Here is a 24,902-nt window from a genome sequence, read left to right as displayed (position 1 = left end):
GCTTTTAGGTGACTCCACAGGAAAAAATCCTGAGAGATCAGTCATGTCTGGGGAATGTGGTGGCCATGGAACAAAGCTGTGTTGTCATATATCTAGTGATTGTAAAACCAATCTGCAAGCCATTGACTCATGTCTGTCTGGAAATGAGCTGGCACACCATTGTGCTGGTACCAAACTTGCTATAGTTGTGTCAATGACATGTCATCAAACCATTTTCCTGCAATCATGTTTGGAAAGTTCAGATATCAGTCACTATTCAGGGTGTCATCTATTTGTAGAACTTGCTCTGCCTAATGACATTTTTTAAAATGAATCAATCTTTTGTCCCTGGATAGATATTTAAGTATTGTTATTTTAGCAGTGGAACAAGCATGTACCACATGCTTGTTCCACTCATGAAATTCTAGAAAGATCTCTTTTGCCCCAAGACAGACATTAAAGTTGGACACCTTGTACTTAGTTTGTTTTGATCAATAATAAATTAATATAAATTATATCACAGTTTTAATAGTTGGTATAATATTAGACAAATTATATATTCATTATATAATTTGTCTAATATTATCATTATATCATTCATATATATATCACATATTCTGCTGTAATTTTCATTGTTTTTCCATTATAGATTTGATTTAATTTGATGCAAGATTTGTTACTATATTTGGTTTACAGAAAGCTTTTTAAGGCACATGCATATAATGTATTTTGTATAAAATTTTTGTTTATGAATTATTTTTTTATATTATATATAAATTTTTTTAATATTTTTATTATAGGTGATAAAGGATTACCTGGAATTGGTGTTGCTCGTAGGGGACCTCCAGGTCCACAAGGTCTTCCGGGATATCCCGGAGATTATGGACCTCCAGGAATACCTGGTACTGATGGACTTTTTGGTTTCCCTGGAGAGCGTGGAGATGATTGTGGATATTGTCCACCTGGAATACCTGGTTTTAAAGGTTCACCAGGAGATGATGGAAGAGATGGTAAAAAATTTATAAAATATCTATTACACATGTTTTTTTTTATTTATTAATAGTTGATATTAAATAAAATAAGATTTTGACTTTTGGTTAATATATTTTTAAAAAAACAACAAACTTTACAAAAACATGCAAGTACTTTTAACATAAAGTACTTTTTTAGTTATTTCTGTCATCTTCAAACATATAGAGTTCAATGGTTTTTTTTAATTCTATATGCCTGAAAAACGGTTTAATTCAAATAGAATCTCAATTCAAATTCAAACATAATAAAGAATTAGTTACAAAAATTAATGTGAATTGCAGTTTTTGGGTGAGCATAAATAAACACATTAGTATTTATATATAAAAATTCAATACTAGAAATGAAATTATCATAAAATACATGGAAATTACATTAAAATAATGATCTGGTGATTTCTATGAACTGAGAATTATTGATGCAAACAATTAATAAATTTGTGAATTATAATAATTTTACATTCTTAGGACCAAATATGCTAGAATAATTTTAATATTGTTGAGGATTAATACAGTACTTTATAAAGAAACAAGTAGTTATCAAGAATGTCCAGGATTGGCTAATTACATGGTTGCATGTAGTTAATGAGTACAGATATTTCCACAAAAAGTACTTATTGATTTTGCACTGCTTGAGGAGTTGTGTGCCAGTACAAAGGGATAAAAATTACATGTTAAAGCGTGGATAGCTTAATTGTCTGTTTATCCTGTCTTATATCTCTTTGGTGTTCTTTGAGACAGCATTCTAGTGTTCCAGTCATGGCACTGATTTAGTATTATGTAGTAATATTGTTCTATATATTTTATTCTGTAGTAATATTGTTCTATATATTTTATTCTGTAGTAATATTGTTCTATATAGCCTCTAAAGATATATAGAACAATATTACTACAAAATACCTGGGGATAAATGCCCTGATAAATGTGCATGGGAATCTGATAATATGCCTGTTGTAAGTCAAGAGTCAAAAAAATCTTTTTGCCAAGAAATATTTGTATACAGTCTTGAAAGTTTGGTTATGGGCACTGGATTGGGCTATCCTGGATGGGGAAATTGTATTGAGTTTGGAATAAATTTCTGCTAACTGAACTTGTAGTTCACAGACTTTAGTGACCATTTGCAAAGGATTGGTTCTAGGCTGGTCTGTAGTCAAGTTGTTCTGGATGATGTAGACAGAGTTGTGAGTAACAGGTCCATTATTTCCCAAATTTTGTCTGCCATGGTAACCAGAGTAGATAGTCCTTCATTACTGGCTTGAAGGTTCTGCTGAGTCTGTAGTGGGAGCCTTTGTAACCAAAGAGAACGAAATATACCATCTCTTATCTTGCTCATAGCTAGTTCTCTCATTCTACGCAGTATCTGGGATGGTTTCTTGTCTCCTAGCTTGAGGTTCAGGGTGAGGAGATGTAATCGCCATTCCTCTGAATCGGTGAAACATTCTATGAGTTTAGTCTTTAGTATGTTGTACATATTTGTTGTAGATGGATACTGGACAATATCATCTACTTGTGTAAGGATATCACTTTCAAGTGCAGCCACAACATAGTGGAATTGAGTTGAGTCAGTCATTATTCCCAAGATGATGAAATGAGACTCTACTTGTGTAAACTATAATGCTGGATTTACCTTCCAAAATGGGGGTGCTTTGAAGGCAACACAATGAATCTCATTGGAGGAAGGCCAAGTATCTTCTGCATTCATTTTTAGTGGGAATGAAATGAATATGTTCTTATCTCTACTGTCAAATGTGTTGCAGATGAAAAATATCATATAGTTCAAAGTTTGGATCACCAGTTGTTGTGGTTGTCTTGGAATTTGTGTTCACTGTTGATGTAGGTAGCACAGATAAAACAAATAATGCTGAGGTAACTAAAACATTTTATTTAACAAAGAATGTTATATATTGCTCAGACCATACATACAAGACTTTTGTCAAGCTGACAACGAATATCCTTTTTTCTCCTTGGCACACACTGACCACTTGCGTCATGTGGTCTTTTTCTTCATATTGACCATTGTTTTCCAACTAGTAAGTAACCTGGGGCATTGCTGGTGCAAGTGCCACATACATGCGTACATACATACATACATACATATATATATTCATACATTTCATCTTCCAAAATACTTAATTGTCAAAATTTCTTAGAACAAAATTACAACTTGCAAATCTACATTCATCAAAGAACAGTTTATTTTAAATCCTCACAATTATCGCAAAACTTTCATTTTATTATTTGTTTAAGTTTAATTTAATACCAACAAAACATGTTTTATGAAAACATGTTGTTTTATTGGTATTCTGATTTATAATATTGAGTGATGCCAACTAATCATTATTGTGTCAGCCTCAATAAGGCTAAAGCATCATTCAAACATATTATGCACTGGTTAAAGGTTCAAGTGAGTCCAATTTTTTGTTATATACACCCTGGTGTGCAGTTCTGATTTATTTTATGAAAACATTAATATTTTTGATTTTCAGGTCTTGCTGGTCCTCCAGGGTTTCAAGGATTACCAGGGCCTCGTGGTAGAAAAGGAGAGCCAGGAAATCCTGGTTTTCAAGGAATTAAAGGATATCAAGTCAGTAAAAACTTTTTATAAAGAAAAATGTTTTCTGTTCTTAATACATAGATTTCAAAGTCCTATATTAAAATGAAGTTTGTATTTCAACAGAAGTAGAAATTGTAGCATTTCATTAAATAAAATACAGTAGACCCGCCTATAACACAGTAGATATGTTCCGTGTTATATGAATCTGTGTTGTATGAGTCACTTAAATACATGAGCCAATCACAGCCCAGCATGTGTGCAGTTTAGGGGCTGCGGCTGTTTGAAAGGTTTTCTTCCATAAAATTAATTGATTTTAAACTAATTTGACTCAACATTTCCAAATCACGTATAATTTTTTAGGAATAATCCATATAAACTATGCTATAAACAAAAAATTGTAGGATTACTTACCAAGTGTGCACCTTTTGATGACACCATTGCTTAAGCTTGTTTTCATCGCGGAGCGGCTCATCAAACAGCAGATGCATGTTTCCTGATCAGCGAATTTTTCACAGAAAAATAACTTAACTTTGGAGACATCATTAATAAAAATATAATTTTTATGGCCGTTGAATAATAAATGTTTTTTAGTAGGTCCAGTGCTCGTTTAAACTCAACGGTTTGTACAATATCCGCTATTGGTCCAGATTTGACCAATCCTGTCATGACACGAGTCGGCGATGACGTTTTACCGTGTTATACGAATACAATCGCAATTTTTTCACCGTGTTATACGAATTCATGTTATACGAACCCGTGTTATAGGGGTCTCCTGTATATATATATATATACATATATATAATTTTCTATGTATATATATATATACATAGAAAACTTTCAGACATATATGTGAGATCCATATCCATAATCCACATATTATTGTTATAGCATTTAGTTGTGTAAATTGCTTTTTAATCATTTGATTCAAATTACATCTGTGTTGGTAGAAAATTACATGCTTTATATGTTTTATTTTGTACATTATAAAATTTCATATAACTTACAATAATAATACAATTTCAGTTTCTTAATAGAATAATCCTGAAAATTTCTTATCAAATAATTTTTCTAAATTTTAACTTATTTTAAAATTTACAATAATTTTTTAGGGAATACCAGGTTTACCAGGGATAGAAGGAAGACCGGGTCAAAAAGGTGAACGTGGTGAATTACAATATCCAGAAGATATACAAGGACCAAAAGGGTCACCTGGTGATCGTGGAGAACCTGGATATGCTGGATTACCCGGCTTTAATGGAAGACCAGGAAATATAGGTTTTATAGGATTTCCTGGAAGAAAGGGTGAACAGGTAAATGTTTAAAATTTTAATGTAGGTTTATATAAAATATTTTTTTTTAATTTAACCTGTCCAATTATTCAATTTAGTTACCAATTTTTACAAATAATTTCAAATAGAAATGAAAGAAATGTTTTTAAATTGCTTTTAAATGTTGAAGTTTTTGTTAGATTTAATGATCAAATTATTTGGTAATTCATTTTTGAAAATAGCCAGATTAAGTCATTAACATATAAAAACTATTCATAAAATCAGAAAAACAAATTTTTAAAAAGTTTATTAATATTACTGAGATTTTAAAAACTAAATTTTAGCATGATTTTTATAAACCTTATACAATTACCTTTTTTTTTTTACATTGAACATCAGGCTTAAATGCAGAATCATGTAACAAAGCAAGACTGTCACTAATCCTGATGCAAAAATTATTCTTAGGACCCCATAATATTTACTCTTTTGTTAAGTTATATATATATAATATATATACAGTGGTGGAATTCAGCTGGTTCGCACTGGTTTGGCAGAACCTGTACCTAATTTTTTGTTGAATTCAGTGAACTGGTTGTCAAAATGGCAGTTGTAATCAGGGTTCTCTTTAAGGTGGGTGCCTGGGAGCCACCTAATGTGGAAATCACAAATTTACATCCTTACTGTTTTTTAATGTTTGTCTGCACAATAGTGTTTCTAAATGCCCATAGTAATGTTCATTCTGTCCACAGGTAAAAATAAATTTGATGGAACTATGCTTATAATATTTATTTATTCATTTCATAAAACTCATTATATCTTTGATGAAATACTACATTTTTATTTACTCACATTTGTTGGTTTTCATTGCAAAGGAAATTAAAAAAGAAATATTTAATAAAATTATTGAAAATAATTCGAAAATATGCTTGATTATTGACAAATCTACAATGATATCCAGCAAACCAGTTATTATACTTCTATTATACTTCTCTTAAAACTTGAGGATTCAATTACATCACCAAAAATTTTAATTAAACTAGTTGAATTGGAAAAACAAGATGAAGAGACAATATGTTCTTCAGTTATGGAAAATTTAAATAATGCTGGGCTTACTAAGAACTACCTAGAAAAAAATTTAATAGGATTTTGCTCCAATGGTGCCAGCATTATGCATGGGAGAAAACCTGGAGTGAGCACTAGGATTTCGAAAGAGTTTCCAAACATAATATGTTCAGCAGAAACAGAAAGGGGTTTATCAATGATGAACATATGTTCAGAGAAGAGAAGTCACCTAACTGTTTCTTAAACACAATGCTATTAGTCTAATTGGCCTACTTGTAAAGGAATGGGATAAATACTACTCCTGCAGTGAAAAGATAGTTAAGGATAAATCAAACAGCTAATGATGCTCGGATAAAAATGAAGAAAATTGCAAGTTAGGACGCTATCTTAAATAACAGTTTTATTGTTTTTTGTCAGATATTATTTAATATTTTTTCATTAATATTTTAAAACTCTTTCTTATAAAATAATCTAGTTTTGTATAACTCTTTTATTGTTCTTATTTAAGTATTAACTGCATGAAATAATAAACTTGCCTTTCTGTATTGATTTTCTTATATTTAAAGCCGTCATTAGGGCAGCAAACCAGTTGTTAAATCATTTGAATCCCACCACTGGTGTATATATATATATACGTATGAACAAATATATAGCCCATAAACATATATTCTATGCCCATAGATCCCTTAACATTTTTAGCCAAATTTGTTAGATAATGTATGTTATATGTCATATGTAATTTTTGCAATACTTTGAAATTCACATACTAATATATTAATTTATTTAATAATAATAATTTGAATGTAAATTGATGCAAAATGTTCATTTTTCATTATACAGTCCAAAATATTTATTTGAAACAATTTGTATTAAATAATATTGGTTAGCAATATTTTGAACAAATAATGGACATAATTTAAATGATTCTAATTGTGCTATTTTAAATGATATTAATTGATATTTTTACTAGGGTCAGAGCTGAGATGTACTGTTTAATATAAAACTAATTTGTTATATAGGGAAAAGTAAGCAAAGTGTGTTTTTTCTCTATAGTTATAATCAGTGGTGATATTCAGCAGGTTCGCACCGGTTCAGCCGAACCCGTTGTTAAAATTTTCAGTTTTCCGAACCTTGTTAAACACACGGAACATTTCTCAGTGGTTTTGTTTTTTTTTTAAATATATTAAAATATATGTATTATACTCTGTAATACTACTAAACTAGAGCCTTATACCCCGTTCGCACCGAGCATTTCAATCTAGATTGTGAGCAAGGTCGGGGACTATGTCTTGGTGCGATCTCTCTCGACCATTTCAATCTCGACCATTTCAATCTCGACCGAAACTAGGTTTAATTGTAATTGATTCAAGAGAGTTCTTGAAACTAGATCCAGTCATAAGAGAGATCCCACAATCTCACGCACATGAGATAATACAAGATGGCTGTGGAACACGTGTTGGGCTATGGACAATGAAATAAAAAGGATATTGTATTTCGAGAGATGATGACATCAGTTTCTATTATCAGCAGTGCCATTTGGGATGAAAAATTTCTTTGCCTAAAAAAAAAATTGTTACCTGGTCTTCGCCCAGGGCTCGTTACGTTCCAAATACGCCACTGATTATTAGATATATCGCAAGAAAAGGTATTGTATTTATTTCTAGCCAAAACTTCCATTTCATTTGTCAGTGATTGTCAGGGAAAAATTTTCTGCTAGCGAATCCTTTGTTAACTATTTTGAATATCACTACTGGCTATAATTGTTCCAGTTAAGATAACTCTAACTAATATGATTATTTACTGAAAAAAATAAATGTATAGATTTGATTTTACAGAAAAACATTTTTAAACGTGTTGATTTAACTAAAATTTAAATTATTGATAATTATCATTCATATGTTATACTATATTTGCATGATACATTGTGATGGTGATTCATTTTATAGCTAATTACATATAATTTTAATATGGTTTATCTTGAATAAATTTTTTTTATATTTTAACACATTTTGATGTTTTGATTCACTCCTGGAACTTTTTGAACATACTTCATAATTATATTTGATATCTTCATATTATTCGTCTCACTCAGATTTTTGAATTTTTATAGATTCCTATTTTTGTATTATTTCCAATACTTATTTGAATAAATTTTTATTTTTCAATTAATTTTATTAGAAGTGCATGAAATTGCTGAAATCAGATGCGCATTTATTTGTGCTAATTAAATATTTAATTTTTCATTAGATAGCATGAAGATGGATGAGAAACTATCAAATTATCTAGCTAAAAATTCTAATAAAGATTTTCAATTCAGAGTTTGATAGTTTATTATTCCATTTAAATATTACAACTAAAAAAGTATTGTTTTGTTATTTATTTTCGTTTATTATTATTTTACTTATTTGTTTTTTTAATATTGTTATCAATAACAATTAAAAAACAAATACAGGGGAAAAGAGTGAATGAAAAATTAGACTAATATTAAAAATCTGAAAACATCTATTTTTGATAAAAATGAATTTTCTTTTGAATACTTTATTTAATTTGTTTCTATTTAATTTTATTATTATTCTTTTTAATTTAAGAGAATAACATAAAATCTATATTTTTGAGATTTTTATTGGCCAGAAAAATTGTGGTTCTTTACTAATTGGTATTATGTACAAAAAGCAATTATTGTATTTTAATGATTGTAATCTGTGTTGGCATATACCCCCCCTGAAAATTTTACAACAAAAATAAAACCTATGCATAATCCGCCTTGCCTTGTACTCTCTGCCATATGGAGTGATGGCTGGTTCATAGACACAAATTTGTAATTGTACTTTAACATTGGCATGTAACCCACTCCATTATATAACCTGCACCTTTAAATTATCTTTTAAACCTTTAATAACCCATGGGTTATTTGTGCACACATTGTGAAGTTCCAGCAAAATAATCATTAACCAATAAAAGAGAACATTACTGAACAAATAACTATGCACAGTGTACAATTAAACAAAGTATTTTTTTTATTGAAATAGATACAGATTCTTATGGATTCCAACTCAATTGCAATGAATGGTAATATGTAATACAGCAGTGACAAGATTATTGATGGACAAATGACAAGAATATGTATATATTGCAACATATATAAGGAATCTGATGACAGGAACACTACAACTAGTACTTACAAACTAACTTAAAGTAAGGGAAGGGGGATGTCAAAAAAGGAAAGTGATAAACAGTAAGATAGGTTATAGGAAAGGATGAAATACCTGGGATGTACAGAACTTTGCACACTTTTGGTGAGAGGCCACATGGAACTTGCTCAGACTGATGGCTTGTTGTCACTTCCCTTTTCTTCTTCTATCTACTCAATACTTGTTGTATCGTCACTACGATAAGTTCACTGATCCTTATCAAACTAGTTCTGCTTCTCCAGTCTAGCTGCTCTCAACAACATGGAGCACCATCTTCTAAGTCCTTCCTCTTCAAGATCCAGTTGAAAGAATGTCCCACTCCTTCTCTTTGTTTTCTGTAATTCCACGAATCAACTCTCACCATCCAAGGGAAAAAAGTAAGAGTAGAAAGTTCTAGAAGTGAGAAGGAACAAAGAACAAAAGGGAAAGATGCTTAAACTATGATTAAATTAATATATACAATGGCATATGGCCACAACATGAAAATACAGTTTATTTTTTACTTTTTCATGCAAAGTATTTCTTGCTTTATACTAGTAACAATAAAAGAATAGAAAGTAATTTTTATTATAGTATTGGTGTAATTTAATTTTAAATAATACTAGTATAAAATTTAATATATACAGTCAAATCTGTTTTTGTGCGGTCTTTTTCTGTGCGATTTTTATTTGTGCGATTTGTTTTGTGCAATTTTTTTTGTGCGGTATATGAAAATTTCAATCAAATTGGAACATAATTGACTCCTGTAAAATTTTTAAAAACTCTATTGGTTGTTTTCTATGACATCAGCAGGTTTTTTTCATTTTTTATTCAGAAAAATTTTTTTCTCATATGTTTATTTCGGTCCCCTCTTATTTTAATAGCATAAAAACCATAAATATTATGTTATATTTGAACAGATGCGGTGTTAGCTCCCCTCCAGCTTTAGACTGCGGGTGTGAAATTTCAACCCTTGTTAAATGAAATAACACTTCCTGCAGCTATATTTATCAAATAAAATCATTATTTAACGATTATTTTTAACTTTTTAATGTTAGATTTGTATTTAAGTGGAAATAATTAATTAATATAAAAATTAATATTCTTAGAGGATTTTTTCCCCCATTAGGTGTTGCAGAAAAAGGCCCAAAAAGTTAAAAAAGCAATTCCTAGTTATTTCGTACGGTTTCGAGTTATTTTCTACGTGAGACTTTTTTTATGCAGTCCCTATTCACCGCATAAAAAAATATTTTTTTAATTGTGTTGCGAAAACTATTTTTTATAGCCACTCGTGAAGTTTCGCGCGATTTTTTTTTATGCATTTTCTTTTATGCGGTCGCTATCCCCCACACAAAAACAGGTTTGACTGTATTTTTTTTTATTAAAATTATTATATTGAAAAATATAATAATAATAATAATAATAATAATATATAATAAATATAGATTAATTAATCTATATTATTTAGTATGATGAGTTTAGTATTCATATTTTGTAGGGAGATTATGGTGATGTTGGTTTTCCTGGAAATGATGGTATTGCAGGAATGAGAGGTTTGCCAGGATTAAAAGGATTGCCTGGTGAAACATCATTTGGCCTCCCTGGCACAAAAGGAATGAAAGGAGTCGCTGGTCCCCCTGGTTTTCCAGGCATAAATGGCTTGCCAGGTATTTTTTTTTTTCAATTAAATATATTTGAAGCTGAACATTAGCGAAGCTTCTGTGAGGCTTACAGAATTGTTTGTTATCAAAATCCTTTTGATAGATTTTGATTAAACTTTGCCATTTTCTATTAATTGAGATGCAGAATCCAAAAATTCAATAAAAAATGGGGGTCCATGACTTCATTTTCGAGATATAAGGTCATTTTACAAGCATGTGCAACAAAGCAATATCACCCAAATCGCGTCACTTTGTTGTGTGATGTTTCACAGTCGCTAGCACATCTTGTGTGGGCTTATAGAATAAAGTTTGCTCTCAAAATTTAATGGATCGATTTTGATAAAAAGTTGCCATTTTCCATTAATTGATACAAGGAATCCAGAAATGTAATATGGGTCCATTTAAGTGTAAGAAATCCAGCAATGAATTGCTTAACTTTCCTGGCAACATTTAAAATTCTGGTGTCACTGTCTGTTATGATATTTCATTAAAAAAAATACTGTTTACATTTTTAATTATTATAAAATGGCAAATATCTTAATTTTGAGAGTATGGATGGGTTTTATAAAAAATTGTAAATGCTAATAACGAGTAAAATCGTCATTAAGTTCAGCCCTACTTGAGATATGACATACGACCACCCTTTATCTCTCCACCCCATTGACCTTAAACCACCAAAGTTTAATAGCATGAATCTTTCTAATACACAGATCTTACTGCAAAATTTCAGAAATTTTCAAAAGCACAGGATAACGTTATTAAGCTTCAAAGAGGGTAAACAAAATCATGCCACACACGTACATTAACATCCATACATACTGAAAAAAACTGAATGTTTTTGCATTTCTTGACATTTCAAGGTCCCCTAAGTCCAAAAATGTGGGGTCATTTTTTGACTGATTGCCATACTTTTCCTCTGTTATATATAACAGAGCTAGGAAAGTAAAAACAGGAGTCCATAACTTTGTTTTCGATATACAAAGGTATTACAGTGACAATGTCCATGTGTGGGGACCCAAATGGGGTCCGAATGGAGGTATTCACATGCTCTTAAAAATCTTGTTTCACAACTCAAAGGGACAAAATTAAAGATCTGGATTAAACAATGAACTTTTTTTCGTAAATTATTTAAAACAATAGAAAAGACTCGAGAAAGAAAAAGTCGAGGAAAACGCAGCTGGAGAGGAGTCGTATTTAGTTGTGGCGTTGACCTCTCCTGCGCCCTCCATCGGGTTTCGAATTGTCACCAGGTGACGATGAGAGACCAATGGAGAGGTGACTTTGGATGAAAAACCTATAAAACCGCGCATTTAAAGGACATTCGGAGTTCTTGATTCTTAGTTCAGAGTACTCTGCTCCTGGAGTTTTGCTGCTGTTCAGTGATGAAAGCATTGACGACGTTTTGGGACTTGTCTTCGACATCCACTCCTGGCAAGTTTCACCCAGACACTTCCTGTCAATGAAAATCATTCCTTCAAGTTGTGCCTCGCACTCCAGGGCCAACGCTCTCCACATCACCTTTGCCGGAGGAGAAACGATCGATAGATCAATTGAACATTTTTGCATGGACTGGTTCACTCTTTGGTTAGGCCTTATGCCAAATTTTAAAAGTAGTTGTAAGTGCCATTTTTATATTTTATAAACAGTTTTAAGATGGAAAACCTGTCTTGGTGAGTCTTTCCACTCCCACACAACTGTGTTGATCACTCGGTTATCGAGATAGCCCCCCCAGTTGGCTAACCTCACACATGCTCTCTGATGTGATGAGCGCACCTAATGGAATTTATGCCTATGGATCAAAAATAAAAATAGTATTACGTGCGCATAATGGAAAATAGGCATGAAAAATGAACAAAATATAAGAACAAAGCAGTCAACAGCAATTGCTTTGTTCTTAGATAGTCTCTCTATAACTGGTCAGTACAAGGATCGTGTCTCCTGTGGCCTGAAGGTACAAGGATAGCTTCTTTTGTGGAGGCAAGTGCAAAGTTCATCTGTTGGCATCCATCAGATACTGTATAGGAATTGCCTGTTCTATGTCTAACAGGTGCAGGGATCACTTCTTTCCTTCTGGCTCCATTTCAGTTCTATCACAATATGACAAAGTCATGTGATCTTCTAGTTAATTACATTATTACATTATTTAAGTAACGTTAGTACATCCAAAAAACATTACTGTATTGTCTAGTATGAAAAGAGATCCATAGGATGACATGGGTGTCCACACTGGGTGACACTAAATGTAGTGATGTTGCTGAGTGCAAATGTAATTTTTGTAATATAAATTAAAATATATTTACATTTTAATGCTTTTCTGCTATTATTTTAAACAAATGTGTCATCTTGAAATTTGAATTCAGTATATTTTTCAGTGTAATGGCTATATACAGTAGCTATAATAGACATTTTTTATATATTTATATTATACTAATTTACTGTAGTCAGCTGTATATTAACTAAATTAAATAAGTAAACTGAAAAATTTTTAATATAAAAAATGAATATTCTAGGTGAAAAAGGTGAACCATACAACTTGCAAGAAGTTAGTAAACTAGAATTGGTTCCAGGACCTCGAGGAATACCAGGAGAAAAAGGAAAATCTGGAGAAGCAGGAGAAGTAGGTATGTATAATGCAAATATATATTTATGAAAGTCTAAATTTAGAATTTATTTATAAATTAACTTAATATGCCTTCATATTTACAAAAGTTATGTTCTTGTAAAATATAATCAATAATTTAAAAATGATTTAGCATTATATTAATCATAATTGAAATAATAAAATTTTGATTCACAAATATGGAATAACTTTTATTTAACATTTAATGTAATGTAAATAACTTTACATGTATTTAATTTAAAACTTAAAAATTTATTATAATTGTTAAGTAAAATTATTATTTTATGAAAACATAAGTAAAACTTTACAATAAGAATGAATATATAGTATTTATGATAATTTATCTTATTCTTATGATGCTATATATCAATAGTTACATGAAGAATTAAACATAATTGAGATTGAAATTGTCATACACTCCTTGAAAAAGAATATATTTAAAATTACAATAAAAGGCAAACCTCACACACTAATTACAGCTTGTTTCATAAATCTTAGCTGGGCTGTAAAAATGCACAGAAGTAGGGACTATGAAGGGAATTTTACTTTGTGAAGGGAATGGATTGCTGACAAAACTTTGACAAGGCAACTGTGCATTACCAAAAATAGACTCTTGAATTTTTTAAAACTTCCAGACCCACAACCGTATACCATGTCAAGCCAAGATATATGAAATTATCTGTAGATTGTTATAAAATTTTATGTAATGTGAACAGGACCATGGAGAGCTTGTATGGGGCTCAAAGATAGATGCTCCTTTAGCTCCTTTTTTAGTTCCTTTAGCATTTTTTTTAATTTTTGAACAAATGAAATACGTGTTATATTTTTTATTAATAAAAACAGTCTTAAAAATTTTATTTTCTTTAAAAATAATGTTGACTTTATAGAAATACACTCATCAAAAGTGAAATTGCAACATTATGAAGGAATAAACAACAACTAACCCGTTATATATAAAGATCAACAACTGCCGAATTATCGGGCTAGCAAATGGCTATAGTAATATAAATAATTTTAAGTGAATTTGGTTCTAGAGTTAGGCGTTAGGCGCCATCTCTTGCTAAATTTAATAATTAGAATTTTAATTAAATAATTTAAATAAATTGTTTATTTATGTATATACGCCTTGCCGGGGTTTGCGATGGCCGGTTGAGTGCCTTCGGGAGGACGTGGGCAATTAATGTGTCCCCAGCCGGCATTGTAATGACCGTCGATGGTCGTACAGTAATCTTATATCAACTGGAAGGGGAGATCGGACCGAAGGTCCGGGTAGCGTAACTGGTAACGTGTCTGCACGGATAGCAGAAGTTGCGGGTTCGAGTCCTGCTTCGGGTCGATTCTTTTCTTCCAGTTAGGCCTAAATTTATTTAAATTATTTAATTAAAATTCTAATTATTAAATTTAGCAAGAGATGGCGCCTAACGCCTAACTCTAGAACCAAATTCACTTAAAATTATTTATATTACTATAGCCATTTGCTAGCCCGATAATTCAGCAGTTGTTGATCTTTATATATAACGGGTTAGTTGTTGTTTATTTATGTATATACGCCTTGCCGGGGTTTGCGATGGCCGGTTGAGTGCCTTTGGGTGGACATGGGCAATTAATATATCCCCAGCCGGCATTGTAATGACCGTCGATGGTCGTACGGTAATCTTATATCAACTGGAAGGGGAGATCAGATCGAAGGTCCGGGTAGCGTAACTGGTAACGTGTCTGCACGGATAGCAGAAGTTGCGGGTTCGAGTCCCGCTTCGGGCCGATTCTTTTCTTCCAGTTAGGCCTAAATTTATTTAAATTATTTAATTAAAATTCTAATTATTAAATTTAGCAAGAGATGGAGCCTAATGCCTAACTCTAGAACCAAATTCACTTAAAATTATTTATATTACTATAGCCATTTGCTAGCCCAATAATTCGGCAGTTGTTGATCATTATGAAGGAATGCATGTAGTGACATGCTAATTGCAGGACCTGTATAAGTGACAGATATGCAAATGATTAAGTTTGCATATGCATTGGTTCATATAGTGCCTAGTTTTGGTCTATAAAGACCAAAGAACTACTTTTTCTATAATGTGTTTTGTTAACCATTCTGACATAAAATAATTAACTATGCTACAGTAGGTCATAAGAAAACATTTTCTTTTCCTAAGTTGAAAATAACTTGTAACTCATAGCTTGTAAGTTATTACTCATACCTCATAAGTCTTAACTGTATTTATACAAGGGTTGATCAAAAAGTAAGGTTACAAGGCCAATATTCCTGGAGTTTCATTTGTTATAGAGAAATGAGAAGTGTGTGGTAATTCTAATACATGCAGTTGGCAACTGTGCAGAGTTTCAGCCACCCGTCACCTACAGCACTAGTTGCAGGTAAACACAAATGGCGACTTGTTTTGAAAATTGGTCTCGCTAAGAAATCCACTCAGTTATTCAATTTCCGTGGGCAAAACATGTAACCACAGCTGAAATTCACTGGCAGCTGGTAGAGGTTTATGGAGAGACTGTAATGTCTCATCAGCATGTCACAGAATGGTGTTGGAAGTTTGCGGCTGGTAGAGAAAACATCACCAATGAAGATCATTGACTACTCTCCCTACAGCCCGGACCTTGCTTCAAGCGACTTTCACCTGATCCAAAACAAAAATGAGTCTTGATCTTTGCAATTACCGTATTTTACGGACTATAAGACGCACCTTAATTTTTAAGCAGTTTTTTAAAAAAAATAACATTTTTACCATTTTTATTATTAGATTGCAAAGCCAGACTAAAAAAAAATTCTTAGTTTATAAAACCAAACTGACCTTTAAAATCCCTGAAAATCATTATCTGAACTTACTTCATCTTCTTTCTCTTTGTCGTCATCGTTGTCCTCTTCATATATAAGATGTTCTTCGCTGCCATCGAGAGCATTACTTATGCCGCACTTCTTGAAAGATTTAACAATAATGTCTTCTCTCACTCTAGACCACGACTGTTTTATCCACTGACACACTTGTTTGATTGTAGGTCGTTTTAAAGCTCCCTTCGGCGTGAATTCATGTTGGGTTTCATCCATCATCCATTTGTTCCATTCCTCTCTCATATACACTTTAAATGATTTATTTATCGAGACATCAAGAGGTTGCAATTGTGAAGTAAGTTCTCCCGGAATAACAGCAAGCTCTGTATTTCCCTGTCTGAATTTCTCTTTCACAGAATTTTTCAAATGACTACTAAACTGATCTAGTACAAGAAGAGAACTCTTCTTCAATAAAGCACCTTTCCTTCTCTCCCACACTCTGTTAATCCATAATTTCATACCAGCCTCATCCATCCAACCCTTGTCATGTACGTGAACAACACACCTGGCGGTATTTCAGAAGGTTTTGGCATTGTTTTGCGCTTGAAAACGATCATTGGATTAAGTTTAGTACCATCAGCACAACATGAAAGGACAACAGTGTAGTGCATTTTTTCATGTCCACTTGTTTTTATATTTACAGTTTTAGCACCTTTCATGGCAACAGTTCTGTTACTCGGCACATCAAATGTCAGAGGAATTTTGTCCATATTCGCTATTTGGCTTAGTTCCACACTGGTTTTCTTACGATGTTGAATAATAAAGCGATGGAATGATAATATTTTCTCTTCATACTCTTGTGGCATCTTCTGAGATATTTTGGTTTTGGTTCGCATGCTAAGTCCATGACGCTTCATAAACCTGTAGCACCAACCAATTCCACCCTTAAAGTCTGTTAAGTTCCACTGTAGCGCTAGCTTACGAGCATGTATTTGAATCATTTTTGTATTAATTCCAATGCCATTTTGACGGTGTCTTTGAATCCATTTCAATATGTCATCTTCTAGTTTTGGCCATTTTGCATTCAGTCCTCTATTTGCACATTTAGTCTTCCTCATTTTTTTCAGTTCTTCTTTACTAGCCCATCAATCGCAAATGGTTTTTTCTGTTGGTGGAAGGCCAAAATGCTGCTCAGCTGCTCTGTTTCCATGTTCTTCTGCATATGCTATTACTTTCAATTCATAGCCCGCGTTATATGAATACCAGTACCTTTTATTTTTTTCCATTATGAAACTAGCTACTAACAAAAATATTGTACTGTTACCGATAACACAAATCACTTTCAATTCAACTTCACTGGCGGAAGCCTCACACTTTCCAGGCTTTTCAAAAGGGAACCTTTTTCCCGTCGAAACTTGCTCCTTTTATACTGGTTGGAGTCCACGACCATCCTCCAATCAGCGCTACGAAGTCTCCGGCCCAACGTACGCTTTTGTTGACCAATCGCCACTCTTTGATTTAAACCCAACGGCCGTTATCCTAACTGTCATTCTAATGGTCACTCTCCAACGGACTCCTCTCCAATGGCTATCGATTTGAATTTACAGAAATACGTTACAAATAAAAAGGCAGGAATCGCCCATCTCACGATTCCGACCATGACAGGTGCACTGCTACTGCCAGTTGAATTCAATGTTACCAGATAGAGATAGGTTTCCTGAAGCATCAAATATATGGCCATTTTTAAGACTGGCAGGAATTTTAAATCAAACACTGGACATTTTAATATTAATTTCAAGTATAAGATGCACCTGAATTTTGGAGGCAATTTTTCAAAGAAAAAAGTGTGTCTTATAGTCCGTAAAATACGGTAATTAAAATTAAGGGAACTAAATTATAAAGGAAAAGGGGAAAAATAAAATTATTTTATATTAAAATCACGCAGTAAAATGGGAGAAAAATTAGTAAATTAAATTTTTTATAAGACAAGATGCAAATAATAAAGGAAATGTTAGTTAAGGTATAAGGTTCATTCAACACCTAACAAAAGATGATGTTGAATTGTATTCATAAACAATCATCTTTCTCGAGAACCAATCTGGTCCAATTTCACCTGGTAACAGAGAAAGACCAATCTGGGACTGAGAAAGGGGATTAATAATCAGTAAAGTAACAATTTGTAAGACCACAAGATATTTAAGCCCAGGCCTCAAGGACACTTTGTTCTTTGCCATGGCATCCTGTGAGGCTATGTCCCTCGCTGGAGTGTTTCCCCCAAGGTTCCATCCTCATTCTTTACTGATGTATCCTCTGAAAGTTATGGACCTTTGTTGATAGAAACTTCAGAAATTCCAATCTGCATTCACCAGACATTGTTTCCTGTTTGAGAACTGGACTTAGAATGCAACCTCCAGTCAACAAATGGAAACCATCTTCATTGCCAGACTTTCTTCTTCTTTTGAAGACTACATGCCGAAAACTACAGGGACTTCAACCCTTCGTGAAAAGTACTATTGATTTTTATTGTAAGTTAATTGTCTAATAAACAGGTTGTGTTGTTTGTAAATGAGGCATCGATCTCTGAGTCAACCACTCCCACATGTCGTTGATTGTTACTGCTCGGCAGTCCAGACAGCAATGGAAATGACAGTAATATATCACTTATAATCATTATTTCGTTTTGAAATTTCTTTCCTCCCCCTCAGCCCCCTCACAACAGGGCTCTGGTATATCTTTTATTCATTATATTGTAATGATGTTCTTGTAACCTTTTGTGTATGGAACACTTAGCAGACCAAATGTACACCAGATCTTTTTGGAACCTATTGTTCCACACCAGAACCTTGTACACCTCTGGAGCTTTACATTTGTCAGCCTTGTACTTAGTTATAGAATCATTTCCCTACAAAAACAATGGAGAAGGAAATGATGTTGCCTAGTTTGAATTACCGAAGGGAAGTGGATGGAAGTTATTTTCATTTCAAGATTCTGATTCTAACAATAATCTAAATTGCTGAACATTTCTTTCAGGACTCCAAAGAATTCAGGTTCTTATGCTTGGGTATCTCCTAATTCATCAATTCCTGAATCTCTCTCTCCAAGTGAACTGTGTAATGGTTGCACAAACAAAAAAACTTGTATTATTCTGAAATTTTTTATGGTGCAGACAGTACATAGTCAATTAAGTTAAAATTTGTTATTTAAAAGATAGGAAAACTGATCTGTCTTCCTTCCTCTAATAGTCAGGTACTTTCTCATTAAAAAATATTAAAACCACGCTTAAGTAGCCTGAGTTTGTTAGTTCTCAGAAAAAACTGATTGGTGTTATTCTGTCAAAATCTGTATAATCAAACAAGCCAACTTAACTATTGTCATAATATTTGTGCTGGATATAGCTTATATCATGCAGGATGTCACTAGAGGGATCATGTGGGACACCACATAGAGATGATGATATGTTTGACATGTAGTACCTATGTTTTGTGTGAAATAAAACAAGCTAAGTAGATCTATCTCTACATATTCTCACTAGTTATTTATCTAACACACTTTGTATTTCCTGGTCAATTAGATAAGGTTACAATACTCTGGTATATAAGGATCTCGCATAATTGATTTTGTCAGCTTTTGTTATGTTCATATTCTTAATCAATCTCCATATGAAACTTGAAAGTTATATTACATTTTGTTATAGTAATCAGGAAATTAATTCTTAATAGTCACAGTTTAACATAGAAATAGTTTATAAGTGTTTTGTCAAGTAACTGTTCCCATTCACCTACTCTTTTGCACCATAATCACAGTGATTTATATCAAATTTGTCTTTCAATTTTTCCTTCATGTAGTTCAATCAGTAATCATACATTAAAAATTTCATACTAAATATTTTCTAAGGTTTTAATTTATCTTCTTTATAACTTCAATTTAATTTTGATAATTTTTATCATAAAATTAAGAAGACATAATGATAAATGTTTATTTTATACTTTTTAAAATATTTTTAAAAGAATAAACATTTTTTAATAACTACACGTAATATATAATGTAAAATATATTAATGATTATATTTTAAATGTTAATAAGTTAGTAAGATGTAAGGTTTATAATCAAACGCTATATTTTATGTAATCTATGAGTAAATTTGATTTCATAAAAAAGATTTTAAATGTTAATATTAGACAATTAATGTCTAGGTCCTACGGGATTGACTGGTAGAGATGGATTACCTGGATTTCCTGGAAGAAAAGGTGAACCTGGAAGACCAGGAAGTTCTATTAGAGGATTAGATGGCTTGAAAGGATATCCTGGTTTGCCTGGAAATCCTGGATTTCCAGGATCACCTGGATCCCATGGTTTGCCTGGTTTAAATGGTTTACCTGGATTGCCAGGAATAAAAGTAAGTTTCACTTTGGAACAATGTTATAACATCATAATTAATGAGACTAAGAAATTTAAAGAAGTTAATAATGATAAAATCCAATTGAGGAGACGACTCGTTCTCTAACATTAATGACTATTTTATTCATGACACACACACATACAGAGTAAAAAGAAAGAAGAAAGAGCTTTGGAAAGCCCGCCAATTGTATATATAGAGCTCGAGCACCCTCTGGTGGCTCAAGCTTTACAATCCTTAACAAATAATAATGTGTAATAAAAGGTACTTTCCGGTTAACAGGACGTCATTGACTATTCAAACAACTATATTTAATGAAAGGGAAACATATTACAGTTATGATCTTCTTTGCTGTTGACTATTGGCTAGATGAATAATGGAGTAGTTGTTGGGCTAGAAGAGTAATTCCGACTAATTTTAGTAAATATGAACTTTTATTTGGCAATTTTTAAATAAATCTAATTTTAAACATAAATTAAATAAATACAAAGAATTTTTTTTTACTTACAACAGATTAACAAAACTTCTCATTTTTTATGACTCATGCATATCATTTAGGTGGCATAAAATTTGAGATGTTGCTTAACATAGCTGAAAAGGCTCCCTGTTTAGAATGTTGTCTTTTCCACATAAATTTGATAAGATAGGACTCTAAGTGATGATGTTGTACTACAGATAGCACACATAGCATTTAAAAACAATATGCGTGATCCTACAAACCAGTTGTCGGTTCTAATTCCCTTCTTTTCACGACACATTCTTATGTGACATCTCCATTTTGGACTTTCTGTTGAACAAAAATACAAAGACATTTGATGTTTATTTCTGCACAACCTTTCAGTATTCAAAATTCCTTGTTTTTGAAATAGAGCAATAGCACCTTCTTTGTCATGAGGAATATCCCATAATGTATATTCCATTTTCAAATAATTTTAAGAAAGCAACTAGAAAAGACAAACACACTCTACAAACAGCAATCACTATGAGAGTATGATAAATTACCACTCTTCTTGCCAATGCGCAAAACTACTTTGCATATTCACATAGATTTGATGACATCACATTGTCAGATTTGTAAAAATTATTTAAAATAATAATAATATTATAAAATCAAAATTATTCATGTAATAAAGGTTTATAAATAGTTACAACAACAGATGTAGTAAAATATAACAAATTTTCATTCATTTGGTGAAAAGATCACATGAATATGCTAATCATTTTGATGAACTTAAGGTAAAGATAGCACACATGTTAAATTCACAATCATGTGGGTGCACCGGGAGGTGGACGGAGTCGTACCTCCTTTTGTCAGCTAACAGGTCGGTGAGACCTGCCCACGGTCAAGATGGCGGTTCGGGGTTGTTATATGTTACGCGTTACGTGAGGGGAGGAAGAGGATGGGTTCGACGATAGAACGGTGGCAATACTCGAATAAATGACATCAAGGGAAAATACAACAACAATTTATTAAGACTAAAAGCTACAGCTACAAATGTGGGCGAGATACCGTCACCTAAGTTTAAGGTATTCGGAGGGAGAGTTCACACGAATTGGGGAGGTCATACCTCTTGGTCCGAGTAGTTCTTGTAACAAGTTCGAGGTATCCTCGGCTCAGGTTCCTTCGGTGACAGCGTCGGTTTCCCTCGGGACAGACACACTGTTTAACGGACACTACGTAACTGACTCCCTTTCTCTCTCTCGTCGCCCTTTTATCTTCTCGGTCACGTTCCTCTCCTTCACCAACCAGCACTATTCGGATTTTGTTCCTCATGATTCACGTTTTCTCCATGGGAACCAAGCAATAAAAATTTTATTGCTAGCGTTTGGTTCCAGCGGGTTCAAATTTTCACAGTCATCTTTCTTAAATTTTTAACTCCTAATAACAGAAATAGTAAGTTTGCTTCTTTTTTATCTTAAAACTACTTATCTGTTGTAACTTAGAAAATTTCACACGAATTCATGATTTTGATCACAAATGCTGACTGGCATCCTGCTAACCAGAAAGTACCATAAAATCTATATCACAGTCTTAGAAATTCTGATTAATTTATTATAAAACAGATATTTTTTGGTAATTGTTAATTGTCTTTATTAAGTTGAATGTGCTTTAAATAAAAACATGTTTATCCTTAGTAAATGTATAATATAACAAAATTTATTATTGTAGAATGTCTAAATATGAAAGTTTCTACTAAAATTGTTAATTTTGCACATCTTTTTCTATGTATTTTTAATCAGAACACTGACTGTTCATATATGTCATCATTAATATGAATTACTCTTTGTTTTAATACTGTGTTTTCTATTTCAGTAAATAAAAGACAATATAAAACTTTTAACTAAACATATATATATTATATAGGGAGATATTGGTGAACCTGGTTATGCCATTTATAAAGGACCTCCAGGAAAAGTAGGTCTTCCTGGATTTAAGGGTGAAAAAGGAAATCTTGGACTCATTGGTCGGCAAGGATATGCTGGTGAACCAGGGCCCGATGGTCCAGATGGAGCACCTGGTAAATGTTTAAACTTTGATCTTAAAATAGATACATTTATTCCCTGTTAAAACTTTACTATTAAGTTTTAACAGGGAATAAATGTATCTATTAATCTATGTTAATGGAAATTTAGATCCAATAGGTTATTTTGGCCCAATATTGGATCTACAGTTAGATCTGGTTGGATATCTTATCATTTAAAATTCAAACCAATAAATCTATGAAAACATGATGAGAAAATCAAAACAAGATATGGGATCTAAGTTAGTGACGAAGCAGTTAACAATTTTATATATTTTTATATGCTTTATATAAAAATACATGAAATACTTCCTTCTGACTCCATTTTAAGACATATTTGACTCTATTTTCTTCATTTTTTAGCCTTCTAAAAGAAAGTCAGTTGTTCAGTAATTAATAAGAACTAGAATTTTTAAACAGTATAATGAACGTGTTGTGTTCTTTACTCTGCAATATATAATATACAACTATATTTAATTAAAGGGAAACATATAGTTATGATCTTTGCTGTTGACTATTTGGCTAGATGAATAATGGAGTAGTTGTTGGGCTAGAAGAGTAACTGATTGAACATCCAGTAAGGTCAGGTGCCTTTATATCCCCCAATCATATACTGTAGTTGATATTTGGCAAGTTTTAGTTCTGGAAACTTTGCTTCTGCTATATTTTGCTCATTTTAAACATTTTATTTATTCAAGGGATGGCAACTTTTGCTACAGTACTCCCCCACCATCTGTGATGAAAATGATGAACTCACACATTGATTATTGTAACTTCAGTTTCATACTAATTAGTCCTGATTATCAGTGCCAAGAATTGAAACAAACTTGTTGACCAGACTCTATCTATATGATTGTTTCTTCCTGTCCAAAGATAGTGGGAGTGATAGAGCCACCAAGCATCATTATCATGGGTGGATCATGATAAAGATGTCTGGTGTGTCTATGCTTCCACACTCTGGGATGCAGTTAGGATGATGGTGGGAGATGAAATTGTCGTCAGAAGAGTTTGTGGATCAGATGGAAGATTATCATCAAACAGAAATGCTGGTTTAAAGCAGTAGATGTTAATATAAGAGCTATTTTATTTTCAGTGGAAATAGTGTTGTAACTTATTAATTCTAAAAGAAAACTAATGAATGATGGCCACAAGTACTTTCATTTAAGTATTTGGAACTTAACTTCTTCATGCTTTTGAAAATTACAGAACTTACAGATAAATTCAAATAGAACACAGAACCTATACAAAATATTAAAAACTTTCGTTATCTTGAAAATCAAAATTTTCACCAAATTGAAGGTTCTTTAAAAAAGGAAATCCCAAGTCTGGGCTATAAGGTGCTTCATCCACCTTATAACCCAGACTTAGCATTTATTTCACACCCCACAGAACCATATTGCCAATATAAGTTCAGTAACAATACTCATGTGAGAACAATACTTGAGAGTTTCTTCAAAGAAAAACACCAGTCATTCTATGTTCACAGGATTGAAAGTTTGCAGCAAAGGTGATGATATCGATTGATATTAAATGATTACCTACAAGATTGAACTTTAATCATAGTTGAGTTAATTGTCAATAAAGTTTTTAAAAATGTATAAATTTCAAATTGGTAGCATTGTGTCATCTTATTCTCATTGTTTTCAATGAATTACATTTGTTGTTTGTTTTTGAGAGCTGTTCTCTTTAACTCATTCAAATCTTGAAAGTTCTCAATTCTTAGAAATATTTGATTCAACTCTTTGATAATTCCAACAAAGACTAATATTTAAGAACATCCTGTGTCTGTATACCCCTTGTCATGTGACTTTTGTTTCTCCAACAAAGTTCAAAATTATTCTTGAAATACAGTTTGTC

General features: G+C 32.2%; 1 protein-coding gene across 1 annotated transcript in view; it reads left to right on the top strand.

Annotated features, from left to right (window-relative positions):
* LOC136989031 (collagen alpha-2(IV) chain-like) overlaps window positions 1–24,902 on the top strand; it is a 126,350-nt gene that overhangs the window by 60,735 nt on the left and 40,713 nt on the right. Inside the window, exons 17-23 of the mRNA XM_067287074.1 lie at window positions 780–989; window positions 3,494–3,591; window positions 4,671–4,871; window positions 10,560–10,728; window positions 13,233–13,343; window positions 20,321–20,523; window positions 22,889–23,042. Of these exons, the coding sequence (XP_067143175.1) occupies window positions 780–989; window positions 3,494–3,591; window positions 4,671–4,871; window positions 10,560–10,728; window positions 13,233–13,343; window positions 20,321–20,523; window positions 22,889–23,042 (1,146 nt within the window). The remainder of the gene's footprint in view (window positions 1–779; window positions 990–3,493; window positions 3,592–4,670; window positions 4,872–10,559; window positions 10,729–13,232; window positions 13,344–20,320; window positions 20,524–22,888; window positions 23,043–24,902) is intronic.

This window comes from Centruroides vittatus, unplaced genomic scaffold (assembly GCF_030686945.1).
Source record: "Centruroides vittatus isolate TY-2023 unplaced genomic scaffold, ASM3068694v2 scaffold_435, whole genome shotgun sequence".
Lineage (NCBI taxonomy): Eukaryota > Metazoa > Arthropoda > Arachnida > Scorpiones > Buthidae > Centruroides > Centruroides vittatus.
Note: the sequence above shows the minus strand (reverse complement) of the source record. Positions and strands in the feature narration are given on the sequence as shown.